Source organism: Bactrocera tryoni, chromosome 1 (genome assembly GCF_016617805.1).
Source record: "Bactrocera tryoni isolate S06 chromosome 1, CSIRO_BtryS06_freeze2, whole genome shotgun sequence".
NCBI classification, from domain to species: Eukaryota; Metazoa; Arthropoda; class Insecta; order Diptera; family Tephritidae; genus Bactrocera; species Bactrocera tryoni.
The window spans coordinates 41,957,981-41,982,721 of record NC_052499.1 but is presented as its reverse complement, the minus strand read 5'-3'; the positions used below and the strand labels follow the sequence as shown (position 1 = coordinate 41,982,721).

Genomic DNA, 24,741 nt, shown 5'->3' with positions numbered 1-24,741 from the left:
CCAACCTAAAAAAAAATAATTCTCCAAATCCTTCGACGCGCGCAGTTTAAATTCAAATGTCACTTTATTTTTTGGGCACATTAAATGGGGTGAAGTTATTACCCAATTTTGTATATTTTAGGCGCAAAGATACACTGACATGAGTGAAACATGTTCTGTAATTTTCATTGAAATAACTCAATAATTGGCCGATATATCCAGTGTAAAGCCACCCGAAAGCTCCTATATTATATTAGGTATATGGCGGCTCAGGAAAGTATTGACCCGATTGAACCAATTTCTGACATACAAAATTACTATTAATAGGGAAGAATTTTCTCTGAATTTATTATATTATAGATATGGATGATATACATATTCGGTACCCAGGGCTTCAAGAGTTTTTGTTGGATTTGAGTAATTTTTGGATGGCAATGTTTATAGGAATTATTGGTGTGAAATTTGATTCCATTGTATTAATTAGTTTTTGATTTGTGTGGTGGAAAGCGAAGGAATTTAAAATTTATGATAAGAATGCAACGTCCTAACTTTAGTTGAAATCGGTCAGTCGGGCCTGAGGTAAGTGATTTCACTGAAAATTGGGCGGCGCCTCGACCATCGTTCAAAAGCCCTCTCATACCATCTTGAATGTAAAATCTAACTCACAGTACTGTTTTATGGAAAGTGGCCAGAGTTATTTCCGATTTCATCCAGTGACATTCATGTGCTATAGTGGTCCGACAAATGACCAGCTTCTTAAGGAAAAAAAGACAAGTCCAAAACTCCTTCGATATCTTAAGAAGTTATATACAGTTAGAATTTTCCAAAAAAAAAAAACAATTTTTTTAATTTAGTATTTTTCAATTACACGTACTTAAGAATACGCACAAAAATTTCATATCCTTCCGGTGAATATTTTCGAAGTTACATGCAAATTAAAAAGGGGTTTCAGAGCGCTTGGAAGTACAAAGCAGGAGCGACAGCGCCTACCTGGAATGTTATCCCTATTTTGCAGCTGCCTGTATTATAGGGTCCTGGAATGGACGATTCTGTGTAAGTTCAAAAAAAATATATATCCTATGTAAAGTACATTCCAAACTTTAAACGCGTTTGTCTCAAAATGGTGTTTTCAAAGTCGGTGACCAACATTACTCGAAAACGGCTAAACCGATTAGTCTCAAACTTTAACACGAGCTTCTTAAATAGCTTTTAGTAATTAATCGAAGATTTTCTCTCACCGATAAATATTTCTTTTATAAACAACTTAATATTATATGCCTTCAATTAAATATTAGATTTAACATTACTTTAACGAAATCTGTGTGGTTTTTTTAATTTCAGAGGATCCAGTAGTGGGAACCGCCAAACGTTTTTTTTTTTGAGGAGCTGCCGGAGATCAGCTGTTGTTTCTTCCCAAATTAATATTTTAACTAGGCGTCACAAAGTTCGTTGCAAATTAATATGGTTTAGTCCTTGTTCAGCGTAGAAAAAAAAAAACAAAAACAGAATTTACGTCTAATGCAGGAAAAATGTCAAATAGAGGACACTTGGTTTTAACCATACGCATCGGCAGTCGGCAATATCACTTTTTAAATTTTCTAATGTAAATGCAGCTTTATTGGTGAAGTGGGAATCACCACATTATTTGCAGACTGCTGAAGGTGTTCGAGGAAGCTAATGATATTGATGAATTTTTTAACATAGCGGAGATTTCAGAAAGTAAATTCGTTTCTGTTTGCGTGCCAACAATGTTTAATATTATGTAATAAAAGCAGCGATGTTTGCCTTTATACTTTGTCAGATATTTCTTCTTATCGTCGAAAAAATTTTAGTAAAACTGTACAATTATTTCTATTGTCTTCGTCAGAAGAATGGTATTAACGGCGTGGACGAAAAAGTTGTCGTTTATTCAAACTAATTTTTTGTTGAGGATTTCATAAAAAGAACAGCAGAAAAAAGTTGTTAAATGTATTATCTAACACAGTAAGCACATAGCTAAAATCAATTTTAATATTTTACTGCTTTTATGAAAGTATTTATCATTTTTTATACTCTCGCAACAAAGTTGCTAAGGAGAGTATTATACATAGTTTTGTTCACATAACAGTTGTTTGTAAGTCCTAAAACTAAAAGAGTCAGATATAGGGTTATATATACCAAAGTGATCAGGGTGACGAGTAGAGTCGAAATCCGGATGTCTGTCTGTCCGTCCGTCTGTCCGTCCGTCTGTGCAAAGCTGTAACTTGAGTAAAAATTGAGATATCATGATGAAACTTGGTACACGTATTCCTTGGCTCCATAAGAAAGGTTAAGTTCGAAGATGGGCAAAATCGGCCCTACTGCCACGCCCACAAAATGGGCGGAAACCGAAAACCTATAAAGTGTCATAACTAAGCCATAAATAAAGGTATTAAAATGAAATTTGGCACAAAGAATCGCATTAGTGAGGGGCATATTTGGACGTAATTTTTTTGAAAAAGTGGGCGTGGCCCCGCCCCCTACTAAGTTTTTTGTACGTATTTCGGATACTACTATAGCTATGTCAACCAAACTCTACAAAGTCGTTTTCTTCTGGCATTTCCATACACAGTTCAAAAATGGGAAAAATCGGATAATCACCACGCCCACCTCCCATACAAAGGTTATGTTGAAAATCACTAAAAGTCCGTTAACCGACTAACAAAAAACGACAGGAACACTAAATTTTACCGAAGAAATGGCAAAAGGAAGCTGCATCCAGGCTTATTTTAAAAATTGAAAATGGACGTGGCCTCGCCCACTTATGGACCAAAAACCATATCTCAGGAACTACTAGACCGATTTCAATGAAATTCGGTGCATAATATTTTCTTAGCAGCTTGATGATATGTACGGAATATGGGTGAAATCGGTTCACAACCACGCCTTCTTCCAATATAACGCTATTTTGAATTCGCTATTTTGTATAATATATACATTAGGAACCAATGATGATAGCGGAATAAAACTTTACACAAATACGGTATTTGAAAAATATGTAAATGACTGATAATGAAATTTCGATTATCACTTTATCATGCGAGAGTATAAAATGTTCGGTGACACCCGAACTTAACCCTTCCTTACTTGTTTTTAGTAAAATTCTCCCCTGTTTTCCAATTTGTTAAATATTTGGCACTACACCAATTTAGTGCGGTCAGAGCACCTTGATTTCATTACAAATTTAAACAGCTTTTCACATTTAATTGAAGTGGAAATTTTATGCAGAGTGTTTTGGCAGTTAAGCTTATTTGATGACAAAGTAATGCGGTGAGAGTTGAACTTAATCAAAGTTAATTGAAAGCATGTAAAATTTGGGGTTGTTTGTTGGTCGCCGCTGAGCTAAAACATTTTATCGCATATGAAAATCGATGTATATGCGGAGAAGAGTAAGCGTAAATTTACTTAGTATGCACATAAACGCAATTTTCTCCATAGTGACATCAGAGTGTTATTGCGTAAAGTTAAAATTTGTCGTTTATAACTATATAAACAGTTGAAAACCGATATAAATAGGTAAAAATATATAGTATGTGTGGCTTTAGAGATGCACATTATCACCCCTTTGGGTATGGGACATATAGAACATAGGACAGATCATCGTTCTAGTAGGATATCGGAAATCTTAGACAGTGAAAATGCCGTATAAACTTTTATAAATATATTTTTCAAACAAGTAAGGAAGGGCTAAGTTCGGGTGTCACCGAACATTTTATACTCTCGCATTTACATATTTTTCAAATACCGTATTTGTGTAAAGTTTTATTCCGCTATCATCATTGGTTTCTAATGTATATATACATTATATAGAGAAGGCATGAGATGGAATTCAAAATAGCGTTATATTGGAAGAAGGCGTGGTTGTGAACCGATTTCACCCATATTTCGTACATGTCATCAGGGTGTTAAGAAAATATTAAATACCGAATTTCATTGAAATCCGTCGAGTAGTTCCTGAGATATGGTTTTTGGTCCATAAGTGGGCGACGCCACGCCCATTTTCAATTTTTAAAAAAACGCTTGAGTGCAGCTTCCTTCTGTCATTTCTTCCGTAAGTGCTAGTTTCTAACGTTGTTTTGTGGAAGGTCGGTTAACGCGCACTTTTAGTGATTTTCAACATAACGCTTTGTATGGGAAATGGGCGTGGTTATTATCCGATTTCTTCCATTTTTAGACACTGTATATGGAAATGCCTGAAGGAAACGACTCTATAGAGTTTGGTTGACATAGCTATAGTAGTTTCCGAGATATGTACAAAAAACTTAGTAGGGGGCAGGTCCCACACCCACTTTCCCAAAATTGCGGCCAAAATATGCCCCTCCCTAATGCGATCCTTTGTGCCAAATTTCTTTTAATATCTTTATTTATGGCTTAGTTATGAAAATTTATAGGTTGTCGTTTTCCGCCATTTTGTGGGCGTGACAGTGGAGCGATTTTGCCCATCTTCGAACTTAACTATTCTTATGGACCCAAGGAATACGTGTACCAAAGTTTCATTACGATATCTCAATTTTTACTCAAGTTACAGCTTGCACGGACGGACGGACAGACGGACGGACAGACGGACGGACGGACAGACAGACATCCGGATTTCAACTCTACTCGTCATCCTGATCACTTTGGTATATATAACCCTATATCTGACTCTTTTAGTTTTAGGACTTACAAACAACCGTTATGTGAACAAAACTATAATACTCTCCTTAGCAACTTTGTTGCGAAGTATAAAAAATACTTCAATATGTTTGTGAAAAAAGGCATGGCTGTGAATCAGCTGATTTGAAAAAATGAATTACGTGAGCGTCGGTGACGACTGATATTGCTTATTAACTAAAATATAATCCATTTCGAGGTTCCTTACTTTTTTTTTTAAGAAAAAGAACAGAAACTTAAAATTTAATAGGGAGAGTTTATTACACTAGTTTACAGTATTGAACTTTTTGTCTGTTGCCGCGAATTATGCGATTGATATTGTTCACTTATTACTTGTTTTTGTCAAATCTACCCTCAAAAGTTTTTGAGCAGCTCAAGTTACTTTGTTTTTGATTTTTATCATTTAAGCATATATATTAATCGAAAACAGGCGTATTTTACTGTGTTAAGATTAGTTTCTCAAGTTTTTGCGTCATGAGTAGTTCAAGAAGACGTTGTTTAAATAAACCAGATCATTTTTGCTACATATGCGGAGAATATGTGTTTAAAAATTGTAGAAAAGTTATATCAGAGTTGGTGAAAAATACCTATTTTGAGTATTTTGGGGTGCTCTTGGATAAAAATAAGAATTCTTGGGCTCCCAATTGTGTTTGTAAATCTTGTGTGGAATATTTAAGATTATGGAAAAGTGGTAAAAGAAGTGCCTTTAAATTTGGAACACCGACTATTTGGCGAGAACCACGAAATCATCTCGTAGACTGTTATTTTTGTAGTGTGAACATAAACGGTTTAAACACTAAAAATCGAGCTAATTGGCAGTACCCAAGTAGTACTAGTTGTGTTCAACGTCCAGTGCAGCGTTCACCTAACTCTTCAGAGCCTTAAAATATATCTGAACCATTAGAGCAAGACATTGAAGGACCAAGCTCATCACAAAATGATGCTGATTTTGAAGGTATGTCTAATGAGCCAAAACGCTTGTCCCAAAATGAGTTGAATGATCTTGTAAGAGATTTAAATCTTTCTAAACAAGCTTCAGAGTTGTTAGCATCAAGACTAAAAGAAAAAAACTTGCTATCCTCGGATACTAAAATAAGTTTTTATCGTGAAAGAGATGCAGAATTACGGCGTTATTTTTCCGAAGAAAACGGCATTACCTTTTGTTCAGATATCAAAAACTTGTTGATAAAAATGGGCTTGAAGCGATACAAACCAAACGACTGGCGTTTATTCATTGACAGCTCAAAACGTAGCCTTAAATGTATTCTATTACATAATGGAAATAAATACGCTGGGGTACCTATTGCCCACAGTAAAAAGCTAAAGGAGGAATACTGTAACATTTTGCTAGTCTTAAACAAATTAAAATATCTACAATGATCATGAGTGGCAAATTTGTGTCGATTTAAAAATGGTCAACATTCTTCTCGGTCAACAAAGTGGTTATACTAAGTTTCCCTGTTTTATATGTCTTTGGGACAGTAGAGCCAAGAAAAAATGGAGCCTGGAAAGCACAATATAGTCCACAATTCATTAGTAGCTCGTAACAAAATTATCCTTCCACCATTACATATAAAACTGGGCATCATGAAACAGTTTGTAAAATCACTAGATAAAGATGGGAACTGCTTTTCTTACATTTGCCAAAAATTTCCTCAGCTCACTATGGAAAAGATTAAAGCCGGAATTTTTGATGGCCCCCAAATTAGACAACTTACGAAAGATACTCAATTTAGAAATTCTATGACTGAGTCAGAACTAAAGGCTTGGACAGCATTCGTATCTGTGATACAGAATTTTCTCGGAAATAAAAAATCTGAAAATTATATTGAACTTGTAGAAGACCTTCTGCTACAATTAAAAAATATGGGATGCAATATGAGTATAAAACTCCACTTCCTCCATAGTCACCTAGAGAGGTTTCCGGAAAATTTAGGAGATATGAGCGAAGAGCAGGGAGAGCGTATGCATCAAGACTTACGCGTCATGGAAGAGCGCTATCAAGGTTTCTGGGATACAAATATGATGTCTGACTATTGTTGGTCTCTAATACGTCATTTTCCAAAGTCTACACATCGTAGAAGAGCTTTAAAACGAAGTTTTTTAGAACTTAATGATTAATTATTTTTCTTAATAAATTTTTTCTTAATAAATACATGTTTTTTTCTGTGTAATACCTACATAGCTGAAACTCTGAAACTAGAACTGATAAAAATATTTTAATTATATTTTTGGAACTAGCATATTATATGTAGTCAGCAACAGCTAGAATTTCTTCGGCAACAAATGTACTGTAAACTAGTGTTATCATTCGAAAGAAAATTCTCGTGACTCGTTGGAGCATTTCGAATGGTAACTGGCGAATGACACACATGATGTTTTGCTCCAAGGCTTGAATCGAAGTGAAATTGCCCGCATAGAGTTTACACTTCACATATCCCCACAGGCAAAAGTTTAATTGTGTGATGTCACACAATATTGGTGAACAATCGTCCGGCCCAAAACGCGTAATTGTCTGCTCACCGAAGTGTTCTTTCAATAAATCTATTGATTGCTGTGATGTGAGGTGAAGTGTTATTGATAAAACCAAATATCGCCAAGATTACGAGCTCCTATTTCAGGCATCAAATCGTCGGTTATCAAGCCGCGATTACGGTCGTTATTGACGGTTAAGTTCTCACCCGCATCATTTTTTGAAGAAATATGGACCTATGATTCTACCGGTCCCCAAACCACACTAAACAGTTTATGTTTTGAATGTCTTCAGAGTGCTTTTCGTCCCAAATGAGGCAAATTTGCTTGCTTTCATACCCATTGAGCCAGAAATGTGCCTCATCGCTGAAAAAAATTTAGCTCGACAACGTCGGATCTTCTTGGAATTTTTCAAAAGTGAAGCGATGTTGCTTGGAAAGGTAGCGGCTTCAGCTTTTTTAGGCCAAGCCTTTCCATACGTCAGTCTGAGTTGCTCCGAACGGCTCCGAATCGACTCTCCACGGTCTTTGCGTATACTCTCAGTTACGGCTACAATATTTTCTCCACTGCGTGCTGAACGTGATCTATTCGGTCGAATATTATCCAATAATGAATTCTCGGTCTTAAGATCATAAAATGCCAAACAATACTAAACAAAATACTATGACAGCTTGGCACGACTCACCCGGGATTTGTAAAAAAAAAGCTTTTGAAAAGTGTACCTCTACTTGTTTCATCCGTTAAATAGTTAAAAACATATGTGTGACTTTAGAGATGAATCACCATAAAGTGGGTGTGGGGTTTGGGCCATAGGACAGTTCATTTAGTAGTGATAATCGCTTTAGTAGGATATTGTGAATCTCAGAGAGTGATAATGCTACGAAAACTTTTAGAAATATATGTATGACCTATGGATTACACAAGCACATAAAAAGTACATAAAGACAGTGTATTTTAAATCACAAATACGTTTAAAGCCTCTTCAGGCATTACAAATGAACTTGTGATGCGGCAGAAGTGATAGTAAATGCGTCAATGGTTCGCCGAAGGCTCGGAGAGGCAATACATATATAACCGCTGACATCATGCAAAAAAACCTTTTATGAGGCAATGGATGAGATGGAGAAGGTCAGGCGAATGCTCTCTAACTATAGAGCACCCAGCAATCAGCAGGAGGATTTGAGGCTGATTTTTTTAAGAAGTAGTAAAAGAGATTAATTTAATTGAAGGAAGAGTCAACGGAGAGTGAGAACTATACAAAAACCATGATATCCTGCATCGAAGCACTGTATCAACCCAAAAATGACGTAATCTTTCAGCACTATTCTGAGCTACTTTGTTTTGTTTTTCACGTTCGCGATTTCATGACTGAGAAAGTACTAATGCAGTTAGCGTGGCCTGGAAATAGCATCGATTTAAACCCCATCGCAAACATATGGCGAATATGAAGAAATAGAAAGCGCACAGAAGCCAAAGAATCAGTAATAATTAGAATCCGTCTTTTGAAAACGATATTTCCCAGTAAATAGAATAATCTATAACATAAAAATAAATCGCAAAATGTGTTGCTAAGCGCATAACTCAACAACGCCTGGACCAATTTGGCCAATTATTTTTTTTTAAATATCTGTTGAAGCTGAAAGATGGGTTTTACGGCGAAAAAAATTTGATTCAAAGTCAAATTCCGGGCGGCTTGCGCTCGATCGATCGTCTTGGCAATGAAGACGAAGCCGTGAATTATCAAGTGGAATTTTTAAATTCTTTGGAGAGGCTTGGTATGCTGTCGCATCATTTGCGTCTCAGTCTGTCATTATTATGTTTCGCAATCTTCATGCGCCGAAACTGTGTAACGGAACCCGACTGATTGTGACGCAGCTATCGAATACAAGGGGACCGAATGCTTGATTCTACGAATTCCTTTGAGTTCCAATCATTTCATGTCATTTCAGTTCAGACGTATTCAGTTTCCACGGAAATTGCATTTGCGATGACCCTCAACAGGACACAAGAATAGTCGCTAGAAGTGTGTGGCATAAATATGAAAATTTCATGTTTTTCACACGGCCAGCTATATGTGGCGTGTGCACGAGTTGGAAAACCATCTTCTCTGTACATTTACGCACCGGAACAGAAACCAAAAAATGTTATTTATCAAGCTGCGCTACATTGAAAAATATGTAGGAAAATTGCAAATAAATGATTTTCAACACAATATAAATTCACCTTTTTTTCATTTCAAAACACATAACTTCACGAAGGACATAATATAAATATATATTAAAGTAAAAACAAATAATCATTTTGATACTACTATTTTATGAATCCTGTGATCGATATTGTAGAATATTCCTAATTTTAATAATATAAATAAAATTGAATTAAAATTTGTATAAATAATTTATTTTATGGCTTCTTACAAATCTAAATAAACTCTCGTTTTCACTTTGCTTCTAGGATGAATATTTGCTCATAATTTAAATTTTCAGTATTAAAAGCGCACAAATCTTTACAATCGAGAATGTTCTGTCGGTATTCAATTTGCGTAAATACAGTTGATACCCAACATGCATTAACTCCATACTCCTCTTTATAGTGATATACGAGCATTTTTACCTTCGAGAAGCCAACTTATCATGGCGCTCGATACGGTGTTCTCGCCAAAGGCCACTTGAAATGTGAAACGATTTCCTGAGTATGTTTGGTAATAAAAATTTTAAGCATTATGGTATTATTACACTGCACTTTACAACGCTAAGCTGGGTATTAGAAGAAACCAATTATTCTCAAGTGATTTCGTAAAAGATTTTTCCGTTTTTGGAAGTTAGCCTCAAAAATCTAAATATTTACCTTCTTCTATTTGAAATTGCGGTTGTTGAAAACGTAATTATTAACCGTTAACAACCCAGTATGCCTTTGTAACGTAACTGACCAGTAGTGTCCAGCGGACACACTATTTAATTCTAAGGCATTTGAAAGAATACAAAGACATTTTGAATGCAAAAAACTTATTAAACAGTAAAATGCACTTAACTTTATTAACTTTTATGTTGTTATATTTTATTCCATTACATATTAATTTCTGTACACATATTACAAAGAATTGTTTTTATAGAATGTTCAGATTACACTCAGTCCTTTTTACGCGACCTCTTTTTACGCTATTTCACTCTTAACGCGGTTATTTTGCAGCGCAAATTCCTTTTACGCGAATTTCTCACTTTAACGCGATTGCTTTTTTCGTTTTTGCTTGGTTTTAAACTTGCAGCAGAACGTGCACGAATTTTCAAAAGAATTGAGTGTATGCATGTTAAGATATAAAAGAAGTACATCGGATTTGTATTGGGTCCAAAAAGAAGCATTCCAACAAAATTAGCTGAATTTATGGTGCAAACTCAGTCGGAGATGCTAAGTCAATCAGAACAACAATCCATATTTCTTACTATTGATTCTGATACAAATTCTAGTGATATCCGTGCCGGCCATCAAAATAAGCGGCTAAAAATAATTTAAACCACGGATAATGACAGTGATTAAACGGCATTCAAAGGTTTTTTTAATAGATCTACCTAGTTTCTATTTTCTTCTCTTTTATATATGGTTTTGTTTTGTATTTTTATTTTGTTATGAATGAATAAACTATAAGTCTGAAATTTGGTAAACTTATTTGTATTGCTTTTGAATATTTTTTTGCGCGTATATTTTGTTATACGCGATATTTTTATATTCGATCCAATTCGTCAGTTAATATTGGAAAATCTAAATCCATTTTACGCGATTTTTTTTTTACGCGATTAGTGGCAGAATCGACAATCGTAAAAAAAAGGACTGAGTTTACATATATCACAGCACTGTTTAGAAGTTCTGGATATTTTCGAAGGGCAAATGTGACAACGCTTCTTTCTTTTTGCGACAGGTTCAAATGATTGCTTAGATGATGATCCTTGATCTGATCGTACCACGTCTTTAATGGCTGCTAAATGATAACTTGACAATCCTTTCTTGTGCCGTCTCCGTATCTGAGAGGTCACTAGTTCAGTTACGATTTCTCGTAAAAAAAGTTTCCTTTGTATATTCTTTTTCTGCCCGTTCCAATTAGGGTATAAATTTTTCCATATAATAAGCGATGTGGTGCCAACAACATCTATAACATTTTGAAAAAAGGCAACCGGCCATCTGTTTGTTTTACGTCGAACTGTATATTTATGAACCATCTGGTCAAGTGTATCAACACCTCCCTTGGTGGAATTGTAGTACAAATTTATTTCAGCTTTGTTTCTATTACGCGAATCTATTTGTTTACTATGATGCATCGTAGACAAGAGAATAACAGCACGGTTCTTTTTCGGTACGTAAGATACCAATGTCATATTTTTAGAGAAACCAAACAGATTAGATTCGACGTCACGGCTTCTATTGAGTTGAAAAGCTGGAGGTATACAACGCTTATTTTTTCTTTTTGTTCCAACTCCTGTGAGACCATTTTGACCCAAGGATGTTGCAGCATTCAGGCTTGTAAAATAATTATCAAAAGTAACGTTTCTGTTAGTTCGGAAGTATGGTTCACATAGCTGATTGACTACGTTGAACGCCAAATTGTCCGCCCTATTTTGTCCTTCCTTTCCCAGGTATGGTATGCCAAATAGAGGGTAACTAGTTTTACTGTCGCAAATCCACCAAATTTTCATTCCATATTTGTCAGGTTTACTGGGCAGATATTGTTTGAATGAAACTCGTCCTCGAAAAGGTACGAGCTGCTCATCAATTGTAAGATTTTCTCCTGGTAAATACATTTTTTTTAAGTTTTGATTCACACACTCCCATAATTCTCTAATTGGAGCGAGTTTATCTCTTGACTTTCGGAGAGACCTAGTATTTTTATCATCAAACCTTAGGAATCGGAGCAAAGAAGCAAATCTGTTTTTTCCCATTGTAGCACGAAATATGGGACTTCCAAATATAGGGTCCCAGTTTTCTCTAAAATCCACACCACCCTGTTTATTAACACCTATAGTCAATAGTAGTCCTATAAATGCTTGTATTTCAATTTTGTCAGTTCTTTTCCATTGTTTTGGTGAAACTCTGTCCGCCTCAGCATTGGTGTGTTTCACTATAATTTCTAATACAGTATCGTTGAAAAAGAGATTAAAGCTGTCTTTTGGATCTATTATATTGCGCCCGGGAGGAAGAATCACCTTATGAAGAGCACCTGCAATTATGTTGTGCCGGGGAGTACGACTTTGTTTTTCAGGTTCAGATTTCCAAATAGTTCCATCTTTGCCTTGATAAGTAGAAACTGCGACGAACTCCTGCAGTGGTATATCATCACTCTCACTCCATAATTGTTCATCTTCACATTCAGATGCGGACTCTGTTGCATAACTTTCACTTTCAGAACAACTGTCAGCTGCAAAATTCTCATCTTCGCTGTCGAATTCCTCACCGAACAAATTTTCATCGTCACTTTCTTCAAGAGCAAGTTGAATTTCGCCCGATGTAAGTTTATTAGCCATTACTTAGACAAGAACGTATCAAATCAACGCACGAAACCAACTAGTAATAAAATGCACTGCAGTTAGCGCTCACAAATTAAAACCTTCAGTTATTAAAATTTCCAGAATTTAGAATCTCGCCTATTACACAGGGCAACTTTATATATAATTTAAAAAATTTACTTTCATCTTTTGGTTAGTAATTTGCAAATATGTATACAAATATTCATAATATGATATAAATATTTTAGAAAATGGAGTATGACGAAAAAATCGAATTAATTAAAGATATTGTGAAATGTATGGAGGAATGTTGGTTTTCCGTCGGTTTCCTTTGGTTCTATTATTGCTCCGATTATCTTTCAAATTCAAATCAGAGTTGTATTTGCCTCCAAGCTGCCATATGGTGCAAAATAGATATGCATGAAGAACCCTCCTTCATTCTCAAATCATTCGAAATCTTACTGTGTCCATTAGACACATGTGGGTTGATATGCTACAATTTTGGTATACTGTTTATCAATTTTAAACTATTCATGTGAAACCTGTTTTAATTAGACGTTTCGGTTCTTAAAACCTTGCGGATAAAATAGATAAAATTACTTTTGGCCGAAAATAAATACTTTAGCTTTTATATGAAAATAAAGTTAAAAGTGTGTCCGCCAGACACTTGTGGGTTGTTAAGGGTTAATTATGGTATATAACCTAATAATAAATGAAACCTATGACCATCCCATACATATTCATCTCATTAGTACACTTCCTACAGGGATGGCAGTGCTTATGTATGTATCAGTGAAATGGCCAAACATGACGCTCGGATACAAGTACGAGTGCCGTCATAAATAAATTGTTTTGTAAATATACAGGGCACACATGTAGGTTTATTGATATACATACCGTTTTGTTGTTGATGTACCACGTAAGCGTCGTTGCGGGATTGGACCAATCTGAACTGCAGTTAACTGCCAGAAAATCCCCATATCGGTACGGGTGCACAATGCCGTTGATGAACGGTCCGAATTTGGGTAGAACTGTAAGTGAAACAAAAAGTAGTGAAAAATCAGCTGAACCGTAAGTTGTTGTACTATGTAGTAAGCACATATGCACATATACACATACAAACATATGCCTTTTTAAGGCAATATTAGGGTGTCAGATTCTGGTTAATTTTTTTTCTGCTAACGTTTTTGGTCCTTAAAACGTTATTTAAAAAGTTATACGCAGTTAAAATTATGCATCAAATGAGCTGTATTCTTTGAGTGTACCGTGTCGTATGAGCAACATAGAATGGATAATTCACTTCGCTTTAGTTATTTGATGTACATATGAATGTATAATTTTAACTCTGTATAACTGAATATAAAAAGCTTGTTTATGTTGGATCATTTTTTGTAAAAACTGAAAGTTGAGAAGGCCATTGCAAACAAAAAAATTAAACTTTAGAAATAACAGACAGCCTGGTATATACTACTGTGCCCAAAAATAAATAAGGTGACATTGTATTTATTTTGAAAATTCTTTATTTATTCTTCCAAATCAATTTCATCCCTTTCAAAGTAATCCACTTCCGATGCAATGCACTTATGATAACGGATTTTCCAATCTTCGAAACACTGGTTGTAGTCACTTTCCGGGATGGCCTTCAGTTCCGTCTTCTCTGCAGCTTGAATCTCCTCTATTGTATAAAAACGGTGTCCCGCGAGCGGTCTTTTGAGCTTGGTGAACGGCCAGAAGTCGCACGGCGACAGACCAGGTGAATACGGTGGTTGCGGAACGATATGGGTTGAGTTTTTGGCGAAATGATCACGAATTACGAGGGCAGTATGGGATGGTGCATTATCGTAGTGTAAAAACCAAGAATTATCTTTCCACAATTCCGGCCTTTTAGGCGGATAGCGTTACATGCAAACGACGCATAACGTTCAAATAATATTCCTTTGTTGATGCATTTGACCGGTTGGAAGGAATTCGCAATGCACAACACCACGAAAATCGAGAAGAAAACAGTCAACATGACCTTGATTTTTGAGCGACTTTGGCGCGATTTTTTTGGTCTCGGCTCTCTTTTGGCACGATATTCGCTCGATTGATCGGTTGTTTCGGGGTCGTAAGTATAGATCCAAGTCTCATCGCCAGTTATAATGCGTTTCATGACACCCTGGTAGTCGGAAAGCATCGTTTCACACACTTCAACGCGACGCCTTTTTTCCAAAAAATTCAATGTTTTCGGTACCAGTCGAGATTTGACGCGCTTGAGGACCAAAACATCCTTCAAAATGGTATTGGCCGAGCTTTTCTTCATGCCAACTCTATGCCAGCTTCATCAGCAAGGTCTCTAATTGTTAATCGACGGTTTTTCAACGCCAAATCTTTGATTTGTTGAAGGTGAGCTTTGTCGGTTGAGGTTGATGGTCGCCCTGGACGCTCTTCGTCTTCGACACGTTCACGGCCGGCTTGGAACTCACTATACCACTTGTAAACATCTTTTTTAGACATAGCCTCATAAGAAAAGGCTTTCTGCACCATCCTCAACGTATTTGCAGCAGAAAATTGATTCCGTAAACAAAATTAAATGAAAATTCTTTGCTCAACAAATTTCGACATCGCAAAAAACGAAAAACTCACTTTTAGCAGCTCACAAAACGACACGTATCTCAAACACTAATGAATATTTTGACATGAAATTTGATATAAATGTGACTGACAGTACTACCAACATAAAAAGAAAATAATTCTCCAAATCCTTCGACGCGCGCAGTTTAAATTCAAATGTCACCTTATTTTTTGGGCACAGTAGTAAATACATATAAGGGTGAACAACGATGTTCGTAAACCTAACCGTTTAAACGATCTTAACGGTTAAAGTTGGTTTACTTTAAAGCCTCTTTTTGTACTCTTGCAACATGTTGGTACAGAGTATCATTGTATTGTTCAGCTAATGGTTGTCCGTATCACCTAATACCAATCGAATTAGATAAAGGTTTATTTATATGTATATCAATGACCAGGATGACGAGAAAAGTTGAAATCCGGTTGACTGTCTGTCTGTTCGTCCTTCCGTGCAAGCTGTAACTTGAGTAAAAATGAAGATATCTTGAACTAAAGTTGTACACATGTTACTTAGCAAACAAAATAAGGTGCAGTTTGTAGATATAATCGGACCACTGCCACTCCCACAAACCGCTATTAAACTTTGACTTGTGGAAACAGAATATTTTTCAAGTAGTTTGAAGCGAGATATGAATTTTCAGATCTGAGAAAAAAAATAAACAAAAATGTAGGGCATACATAGAGAGATTTTCGTAAAAAAGTCTAAGATTCTACTTTTTATAGTTCCAAGCAAAAAAAAATTAATAATTTTTTTTGACCCACTCTAATAAACATACTATATATACCAAATATGCATGGTGACATTAAAGTAAGTCAGCGGATATGATTGGAAATTACAAATTGCAGAGGGAGGTGAAGGCCGTAAGCCAGCTAGTGAAATAGAGTCATAGCGGAGATGAATATGGTAATGCAAGCACTTTAAGTCAACAGTCATAAATTACTGCCACAACAAAATGTTGTATGCGCACAACAGCTTTCCGAAGCACTTACGCACACATTCATACACACACGCAAACACACACACGAATGTTCCAAAATATTTTAAGTAGAAATTTATATAAATTTTTATTAAATATAAAATCTATATTCATATCCATTCACACTTAATGAACGCAAACATGCGCCGATATACATACGCTCATGCATCTGTAACTGGGTGTGCGTGCCAGTGGCTCGGAGCCTCGCCTATCCATAAATTAAGTGCATAAAATAAAATTCGATTTGTTTACGTCACAATGGCTTATGTCAAAGCCAAAAGCGTGCACTAGCATTTATAAGCGCAGCCTAAACTAATATCAGCCGTTCCTCACACGCACGCACACACACACGCACACAGCGGCACTACTTATGACACGTCAGCACACAGATGTGTGTGTGCATAAATTTTCTGTGTGAGACAATGTGCACATAGGAGCTTTAAAACATTTTCAAATGGATTAAAATGGATTTTGCCACTGCAACAACAAAAATATTTGGCTTTACTCTTGCACTCGTATGCAATTGAAAAATTGGGAATAATGTCATTTATGTATATAAGTAAAATTTATGACACTTTCACCAGATTGACCCTTTTTGTTATGGCATTTTGTTGTATTAGCTATTGCATTTTTAAATGACAAAAAATATTATTCCAAGTGGTTTTGGATATGGGCGGAAACTCTGTTCCCAGCAAGAAAACTTTGTATTTTACAAAAACAAATGTGCAAAGGAGAATATGTGGTCAAGTTTGAAGGGAATATCCACGCACACTGTGATGAACAGAGTAATGGAGTAATCGAAAAGTGGAACCGCATAGCTTTGCCTAGTAAATTTATTTACGAAATGATATACCGATTCTTTCCATGTAATTTGAAATATACATATACTATATATGCATTAAGGATTGAAGAATATCACTTTGATCTTCAGTCACGCATTAAAAAATGGAGTGTAATCGGTAGTCTTTTACCACGGCAGTACCAATTGATATTTTACCTTCAAACTTCTTGTTCCATTCATAGGACATTTTTATTCGCAGGTCTACTGGTTGAAGGTTGAAGCCATTACATAGTTTACTGCGCTCATTTTTTCATCATCAGGTAATCATACCAGTTGAGATGCTCAAACGAGTCATCAACGGATGGTCTATCTGAGACGTAGCCGCGACCAACATTTGAAAGAGATAATCTTCAACAAATAAATGCCAATGAATGTTTTCTTGAATCATAATAAATATTCCCTATATGGAGTTGTATTGAAAAACCCGTTATATATTGTGACGAAGAAGTATCCGAAAATTGTAAATAAAACGCAACGCTTATTTTGTCCCCAGCAAATGTAATACACTTATGCCACAGATTTTTCCAGTCCTCAAAACACTTTCCTTAACCCCTTTTTTGGATGACCTTCAGATCATTCAGCGTAGTTTGTTTTATCTCTTCGATCGATGAAAAACGCTTTCCGCTACGATGATTGTTAATTTGTTTGCATGTCAAACTCATAAATCCATGACTCATGGGCAGTTGTAATGCTCTTCATGAATGTACGCTCCGAATTCACGCGATCAAACATACCCAAATGGACCTGTCTAGGTTACCCATTTTGAAAAAAAATTCAGATTTATCGAGACGAGTCGAGCAATAACGCACCTCATGATTTTCAACCATAACTTCTTCACTTTTTTAATACGATATTTCGACCATCTTTGAAGGCTTTGTACCACTCGTAGTCTTGTGGTTTTGATAAAACTGTATCATCGTAAGCCTTATCCAATATTCGCAACGATTCCGTACACGAAATTTCGTGATAAATACAAAATTTGAGAAAAATTCTTTCTTCGATATTTTTATTCATTGTAAAAATAGCTACGCACTGCTGAGGTGTACCGACTTAACTAGCTGCTGTAAACAAACCGGTTGACCGATCTTGCTCATATTTAGAATAGTAATTAAGGACAGCCCTACCAACTTGGCAAATTACCGTTTTTGAAATATCATTTTCCCGGGTAATTTGAATTAGAATTTCTTTTACTTTTTGATATAATTTATATATTTTAGGGTGGATCAAAAAAGCCTTGTGTTTTTCGTTTCGTGTTCTCAAAAATTGGTTAATATGCACCACTGGAAAGCTCTTAATTGAAACCGTTAGGCGGAGGACTTTCCTGTTACAATTAAGAGACCATACTCAAAATTTCAGATGGATTATTATTCATAGCAATGCTTCTATAACCAAACAAATTTTTCAGATCCAAGAACTATATCATATAGCTGCCATACAAACCGGGCGCTCAAAATCAAGCTCTTTTATGGAGTTTTTTGTCGATACAGTCTAGGTCTAAGTAAAAGCTCATTAAATGTTTTATTGTGGAAGCTTCTGAAAAGGGTTAGTGTGTATCTGTTGCATGCCATTCTTAACTTTTTCATCATATTACTTAGTTAAATGCTTTTTCTTTCAATATTTTCATTCGTTTACAAAAATGAAGAAGAACGCTTAAAAGTACACCGAACCAAAATTTAGATTTATTTTGTCATACTAATGCCACCAATATCATACCTTAGCCTCCTTGTGTTCATTAGACGAACAATTTAGGCTCTGAGTCATTGTTCTTAGTGCTCCGTCCTTTCTTTTTGAACAGCTGCCTTTGACAATGAAGCAATTTGCTGTCTATTTAGAAGCACACAAAAATCACAGGCATCCAGACAAACTCAATTTCACACTAATGCTCCGATGAGATTATGCCTATACAAAGTCAGATGAAGCTCTATGAACAGACACATATACATAAATATACGAATGTATATGATAAGACTTGTATAACTAAACTACTAAACTCTGTTGCGTTTTTGTGGATTAAAAACATATATATAAGTATATATGTATATATATATATATATATGTATATGTCGAATGCAGGTACTCTTTTAATATAGGGTATAGTGTCCTGCAGCTTGCATGTCCTTTCAAAAACTATGCTCTTTGTGTATGCCCTTTGGATTCAATAAAGGTGATACAAAATAAAAGTATACTTTTATGTATTTTTGCACCCATTAAACCAAAGTTAGCGAAACAGCAAGGAAATGTTTTCGAATACAGCATTCTTAAGGTCCAGCTTAAAAAAAACGTGATTGTCAAGTTTATAGAACCAGTGACAGATTTCAATTATTATTAAGGCAGGGCATGAAGTCACTATTCTGTAGAATACTATACGAAGATGCTAATGTCGTCTTCCCATATTTTATTCCCAAACAGCGCAGCACTTCACTTATATCAAATAGGACAGGTAAAACCGCCGAAAAATAGATATACAATTGACCTACGACTTTCTTTACTCAGCACTTATTCTAGTTATTGGAAACGCCCGAACAAACCTAACCTTACCTTCTCTAGACAAAATTGTGAAAGCAGCAAATTTTGTTGACGGTGTTATCAACTGAATTGAGCTTCTAACTTCTAAGCTGTAAGCTGGTGGTAAATCTGTTTTTCTTTTCATTGCTTAGCAGTAATTTAGAAGTACAAATGTGCTTTAGGTATGAGGTGTTGAGGATTAATTTGTTGCCTTTTCTCTACGGAAGCTTTTTGTGTGCCGTAATATATTAAACCCAGAGCTTACTTTGAGTGATCCATTATTTTTTATAGTGAATAAAAAAATTAGAAGCGTTTTCAAGCCTTTACTTTGATAATTATGTAGACATACTGTTATGACATTCCAATATTTATATGGTGTGCTCAGTTTCTATATAAGATTCTTCAAATAGATTTGCTTACTTGTGAAAGTAAAAAAGATAAGATTAAAATAAACAAGTAAGGAAGGGATAAGTTCGGGTGTCACCGAACATTTTATACTCTCGCATGATAAAGTGATAATCGAGATTTCATTATCCGTCATTTACATATTTTTCAAATACCGTATTTGTGTAAAGTTTTATTCCGCTATCATCATTGGTTCCTAATGTACTCGTATATATTATACAGAGAAGGCATCAGATGGAATTCAAAATAGCGTTATATTGGAAGAAGGCGTGGTTGTGAACCGATTTCACCCATATTTCGTACATGTCATCAAGGTGTTAAGAAAATATCATATACCGAATTTCATTGAAATCGGTCTAGTAGTTAGTGAGATATGGTTTTTGGTCCATAAGTGGGCGACGCCACGCCCATTTTCAATTTTTAAAAAAAGCCTGGATGCAGCTTCCTTCTGCCATTTCTTCCGTAAAATTTAGTGTTTCTGACGTTTTTTGTTAGTCGGTTAACGCACTTTTAGGGATTTTCAACATAATCTTTGTATGGGAGGTGGGCGTGGTTTGTTATCCAATTTCTTCCATTTTTGAACTGTATATGGAGATACCTAAAGGAAATGACTTTGTAGAGTTTGGTTGACATAGCTATAGTAGTTTCCTAGATATGTACAAAAAACTTAGTAGGGGGCGGGGCCACGCCCACTTTTCAAAAAAATTACGTCCAGATATGGCCCTCCCTAATGCGATCCTTATATAGAAATACGTGTACCAAGTTTCATCACGATACCTCAATTTTTACTTAAGTTACAGCTTACACGGACGGACGGACAGACGGACGGATAGACGGTCGGACGGACAGACAGACATCCGGATTTCAACTCTACTCGTCACCCTGATCACTTTGGTATATATAACCCTATACATATCTGACTCTTTTAGTTTTAGGACTTACAAACAGCCGTTATGTGAACAAAACTATAATACTCTCCTTAGCAACTTTGTTGCGAGTGTATAAAAATTACTACTAACTTAAATAAAGCGTAATGACAAATGAAAGTACGGGTACGGTTCGTATTAGTGATAATGGAAGGAATGGACCGACGTTATCAAGTCTTTGTTGGATATTTTGCACTCACACCACCATATATGCAGTATAAAGTCATCCAAAGCGATGAAAAGTAATAATATGGGAATCTGAAGATTAGGAGGAAACGAGTGGACTTCTCAGGGGATCCACCGGTTCTCAAAGTCATGCATATATGTTTAGGATTAAACCAAATAATGCTCTAAGAAATATTCACATTCAATTTCGACTGATATTAAAAATTGTAAGATTGTAAAAATAATTTGAGTAAATATTATATTTAATAAATTTGGTTTAAAATTCTCTCATTTATCTGTGCTTAAGTTTAGGAACATTTATTTCTATTTTTTCTGCTATCATTTCCATGCTCCCTTGCTTCCAGGGCTTTGTTGTAACCTCCGTTTGGCTTCTTGCTTATTCACACTGTTGATCTTACCAAAAAGTTTAAATTCTTACAGTTTGCGCTTCTCGCCTTACCGTCTCCCATCATTCGCACTGCTATGGTTTTGTATTCCTTTGCTGCAGGAATGACTTGCTGAGGCGTAAACAATACGTGCCCCAAAGGCGAACAGTTTGCGGTATGATGGTACATATTTTAAATACTAGGTGAGCAAAGCTATGTGGAACACAAAAATAAGGAAGGACAAAATTGCTCACAAAAACAACACTCTGAGCGAAAAACTAGAGCTGACTCACTGCAGGATGAGTGGACGTTTGTTTGTAGTAAAGATTTCTTAGGAAACTAGTGCATCACTAGGTGCTTACGAGTTCGTGCCCTGTCGTATCCATAGAAGCTTTAAATACTTCGACTTTTGTAAACTTTACTGATTAGCCGAAGATACCAGTGCTGCAGTTTCAGTGTATTATTTATTGTTGTTTTTTTTTTTTCCTTACGTTTCTGTGTTAGAAAAGTAAAAATAAATTTTTGCTTACACCTTGTTGCCACACTCTGGCAACTCTGGTTAGAAGCAAAGTTAATTTACTCAGCTGTCAGACGAGCTGCACCATGTCTCTGGTGAATACCAACAAATTGTGGTTTAGTTTTGTAGCTAAAAGTGATTTCCGGCGTTTAAATTTGTGCTTATTTACTTTCTCCTCCGTTCGGTTGTCAACCACTTGTAACTGCTCCAACCTTCGTCCCGGCACTGAGTATTTGCTGTCGATGAGTGACTCGATAATTAACTGTGTTTGTGGTTTTCTGACCTTTACTCCATTGAAATGTCAACTTGCCGGCATTCAGCCCTCCCATATACCGGTTAGCATAACTCTTAAATAGCTTCCTCAATACTTGTCTGCTGTGAGTTCACCTTTGGTGGCTATGAAACAAGGACAAACAATTTCATTTGCTGTCAACTTGTGACTTTTTATGTGAACTTTATGACAAGGGTTGCCATCTGCGGTTACGGTGTAGCCCTTCTTGACTCTCTACTTTTGTTGTTTTGATTAGCTATTTATTCTGTCACTGGCTGGTTGCTTCTGGCGTCACACTCGAGCGTATTTGCATGCTCCGAATTTCGACCATTTTCATCCCCTCTCTGGTGTGTCTAAAATTTAGTCCCTGCCTCTTTGGCTCTCAGCAAACGTGATAAACATTCAACATGCGCTGTTGTTGTTAGTTGTCTTGTTTATTTGTTCAACTTAATTGCATTGTTTTCAGAGTCAAGTACTACTTAAAATGAAATTGAAGAAAATCGTAAGTAAATTCAATTTTTGGGAGCATGTGTTTCAAGTGGTGTGACATATTTTATTAAAGACGGACGATTTAGGTAATGAAAGTACATCTTTTGTTATCGATTATGGCAATTAGAAAGTTATCAGTGCTGAGGTATGTCATATGTATATCGTGCTTAGATATGTATGTATGTATGTCGCAATGATTTCAGTATGATGAATTCAACCACTTATAAATTGTCGAAACTAGAAGATAGCGAAAATCGGACCATTATGTCGTGGCTATTTCACAACTGTTACAAAACAGATGAAGTCTGGCATGGTTGAATGAATTGTTATCAACTGGAAATCCTTTCAAATGTCATTTAAAATCAAAATATACGTAATAGGGTAACCCCCTGAGTAATTCCATAATGTTTATCGCAATTGAACTAAACAGCTACAGGATATACATAGTAAACAGTTCGACGTATTTTATATCTATTCCAAGAAGAAAGTCTTCTTTTATTTATCGTGATAGTTGGAACATTTTCATAGAAGTTGAATAACTTATCCGTTTTTCTATTTCGGTTTGAGCATTTCATTTGTCCTTAATTAAAAAAAGAGGTAGGTTAGGTGTTAGGTGAGTGCGGTTCACTGAGGATACAAGGAGAAGTTAGATTTATGCGGGGACTCATTGAACGCTTGACATACAATTAGTTTATCGGGGTTGATTCTGGATAAGCAGGATTAAAGACAGCTTCAGTATCCAGAACGAAGTTCCCCAAAGGTAACTCTAGATTATTTATATAAGACTGGAATTTAAGCTCGTTTTGCCAAATCCACAAAAAGTGTGACCCAACAACCTGCTCCAATTACCGAGGGATACGCTTCCTTAATGCCACATATAAGGACTTATGGAGCGTAGTGTGTGCAAGACTGAAACCCACCGTCAACAAATTGATTGGACCTTATCAGTGTTACTTTTGGGCTGAAAAGTCTACAAACGATTAGATTTTCAACATGCGGTAAATCTTGAAAAAGAACTGTGAAAGGAAGATCCACACACACCACCTCTTCATCGATTTTAAAGCCGCCTTCGACAGCACGAAAAGGAACCGTCTCTATGACGCTTGGTCTGAACTTGCGGCATACTCGTCCGCAAAGCTAATACGGCTGTGTAAGTTGACCTTGAGCAACACCAAAAGCTCCATCAGAATTTAGAAGGACCTATCCGAGCCGTTCGATACCAAGCGAGATATTGAACAAGGGGACTCTTTATAGTGTGACTTCTTCATCCAATTGCTGGAGAAAATAACATGAGCTGCAGATGTAAATAGAGAAAGTACAAACCTCTGTAAGAGTGTACAGCTAACAAAAAGTGCTACTTTGGACTGAGTAGGCAATTGAAAAGTAAGGTCCTCTCTCGACGAACAAAGACCAAAATCTACAAGTCCCTCATCATTCCCGCCCTGCTATATGGTGCGGAGTTCTAGGCAATAAGGTCACCTGATAAGTCGGGTTTGGGATTGTTCGAGAGAAATATTTTGCGGAAGATTTATATTCAGTCGATGGAACGATGAGATGTAAGATATATTATATATAGCGACATTGAGAACACCAAATAGCGAAAAGAAAAAACGGCTGGCGCGCTGTTGTAAACTCGGCTAAGCCGCATAAGCGGTGTCTACGCCAGTAAAGAAGAAATCATCTCGGGTTTATCTGCGTAGGAAAGCGTCTTTGCTTAAAGCACAGAGTAGTGGCATTCAATTGCTCGTTCTTGGAGGTAAAGGTTCACGTCACGAGATAATGCGCTCACCAAAAGTCTTCTCTCATAAATAGATTGTTTCTTTGGCTGTATAGCATGCAGCGGTGTCTTTGTGAAAAGGCCGCCCACATCAACATCTTCAGTCAGGTACGAAAAAGTCATAAATCACGGCTCTATAACGTACCCAATTGACTGTAACATTATGTCCTGATTCACCTTTGTAGAAATATAGACCAATGATTCTTTCTGTTCATAGAGCACACCAACCAGTGACTTTTTAGGATATAACGGTTTCTC

The 24,741-nt window shown here is 36.1% G+C and overlaps 1 protein-coding gene across 1 annotated transcript in view; it reads right to left on the bottom strand.

The window, feature by feature from the left end:
• Positions 1-24,741, bottom strand: part of LOC120782456 — a 171,331-nt gene that overhangs the window by 9,568 nt on the left and 137,022 nt on the right. The window contains exon 5 of the mRNA XM_040114746.1: positions 13,512-13,645. Coding sequence (XP_039970680.1) covers positions 13,512-13,645 — 134 coding nt within the window. The remainder of the gene's footprint in view (positions 1-13,511; positions 13,646-24,741) is intronic.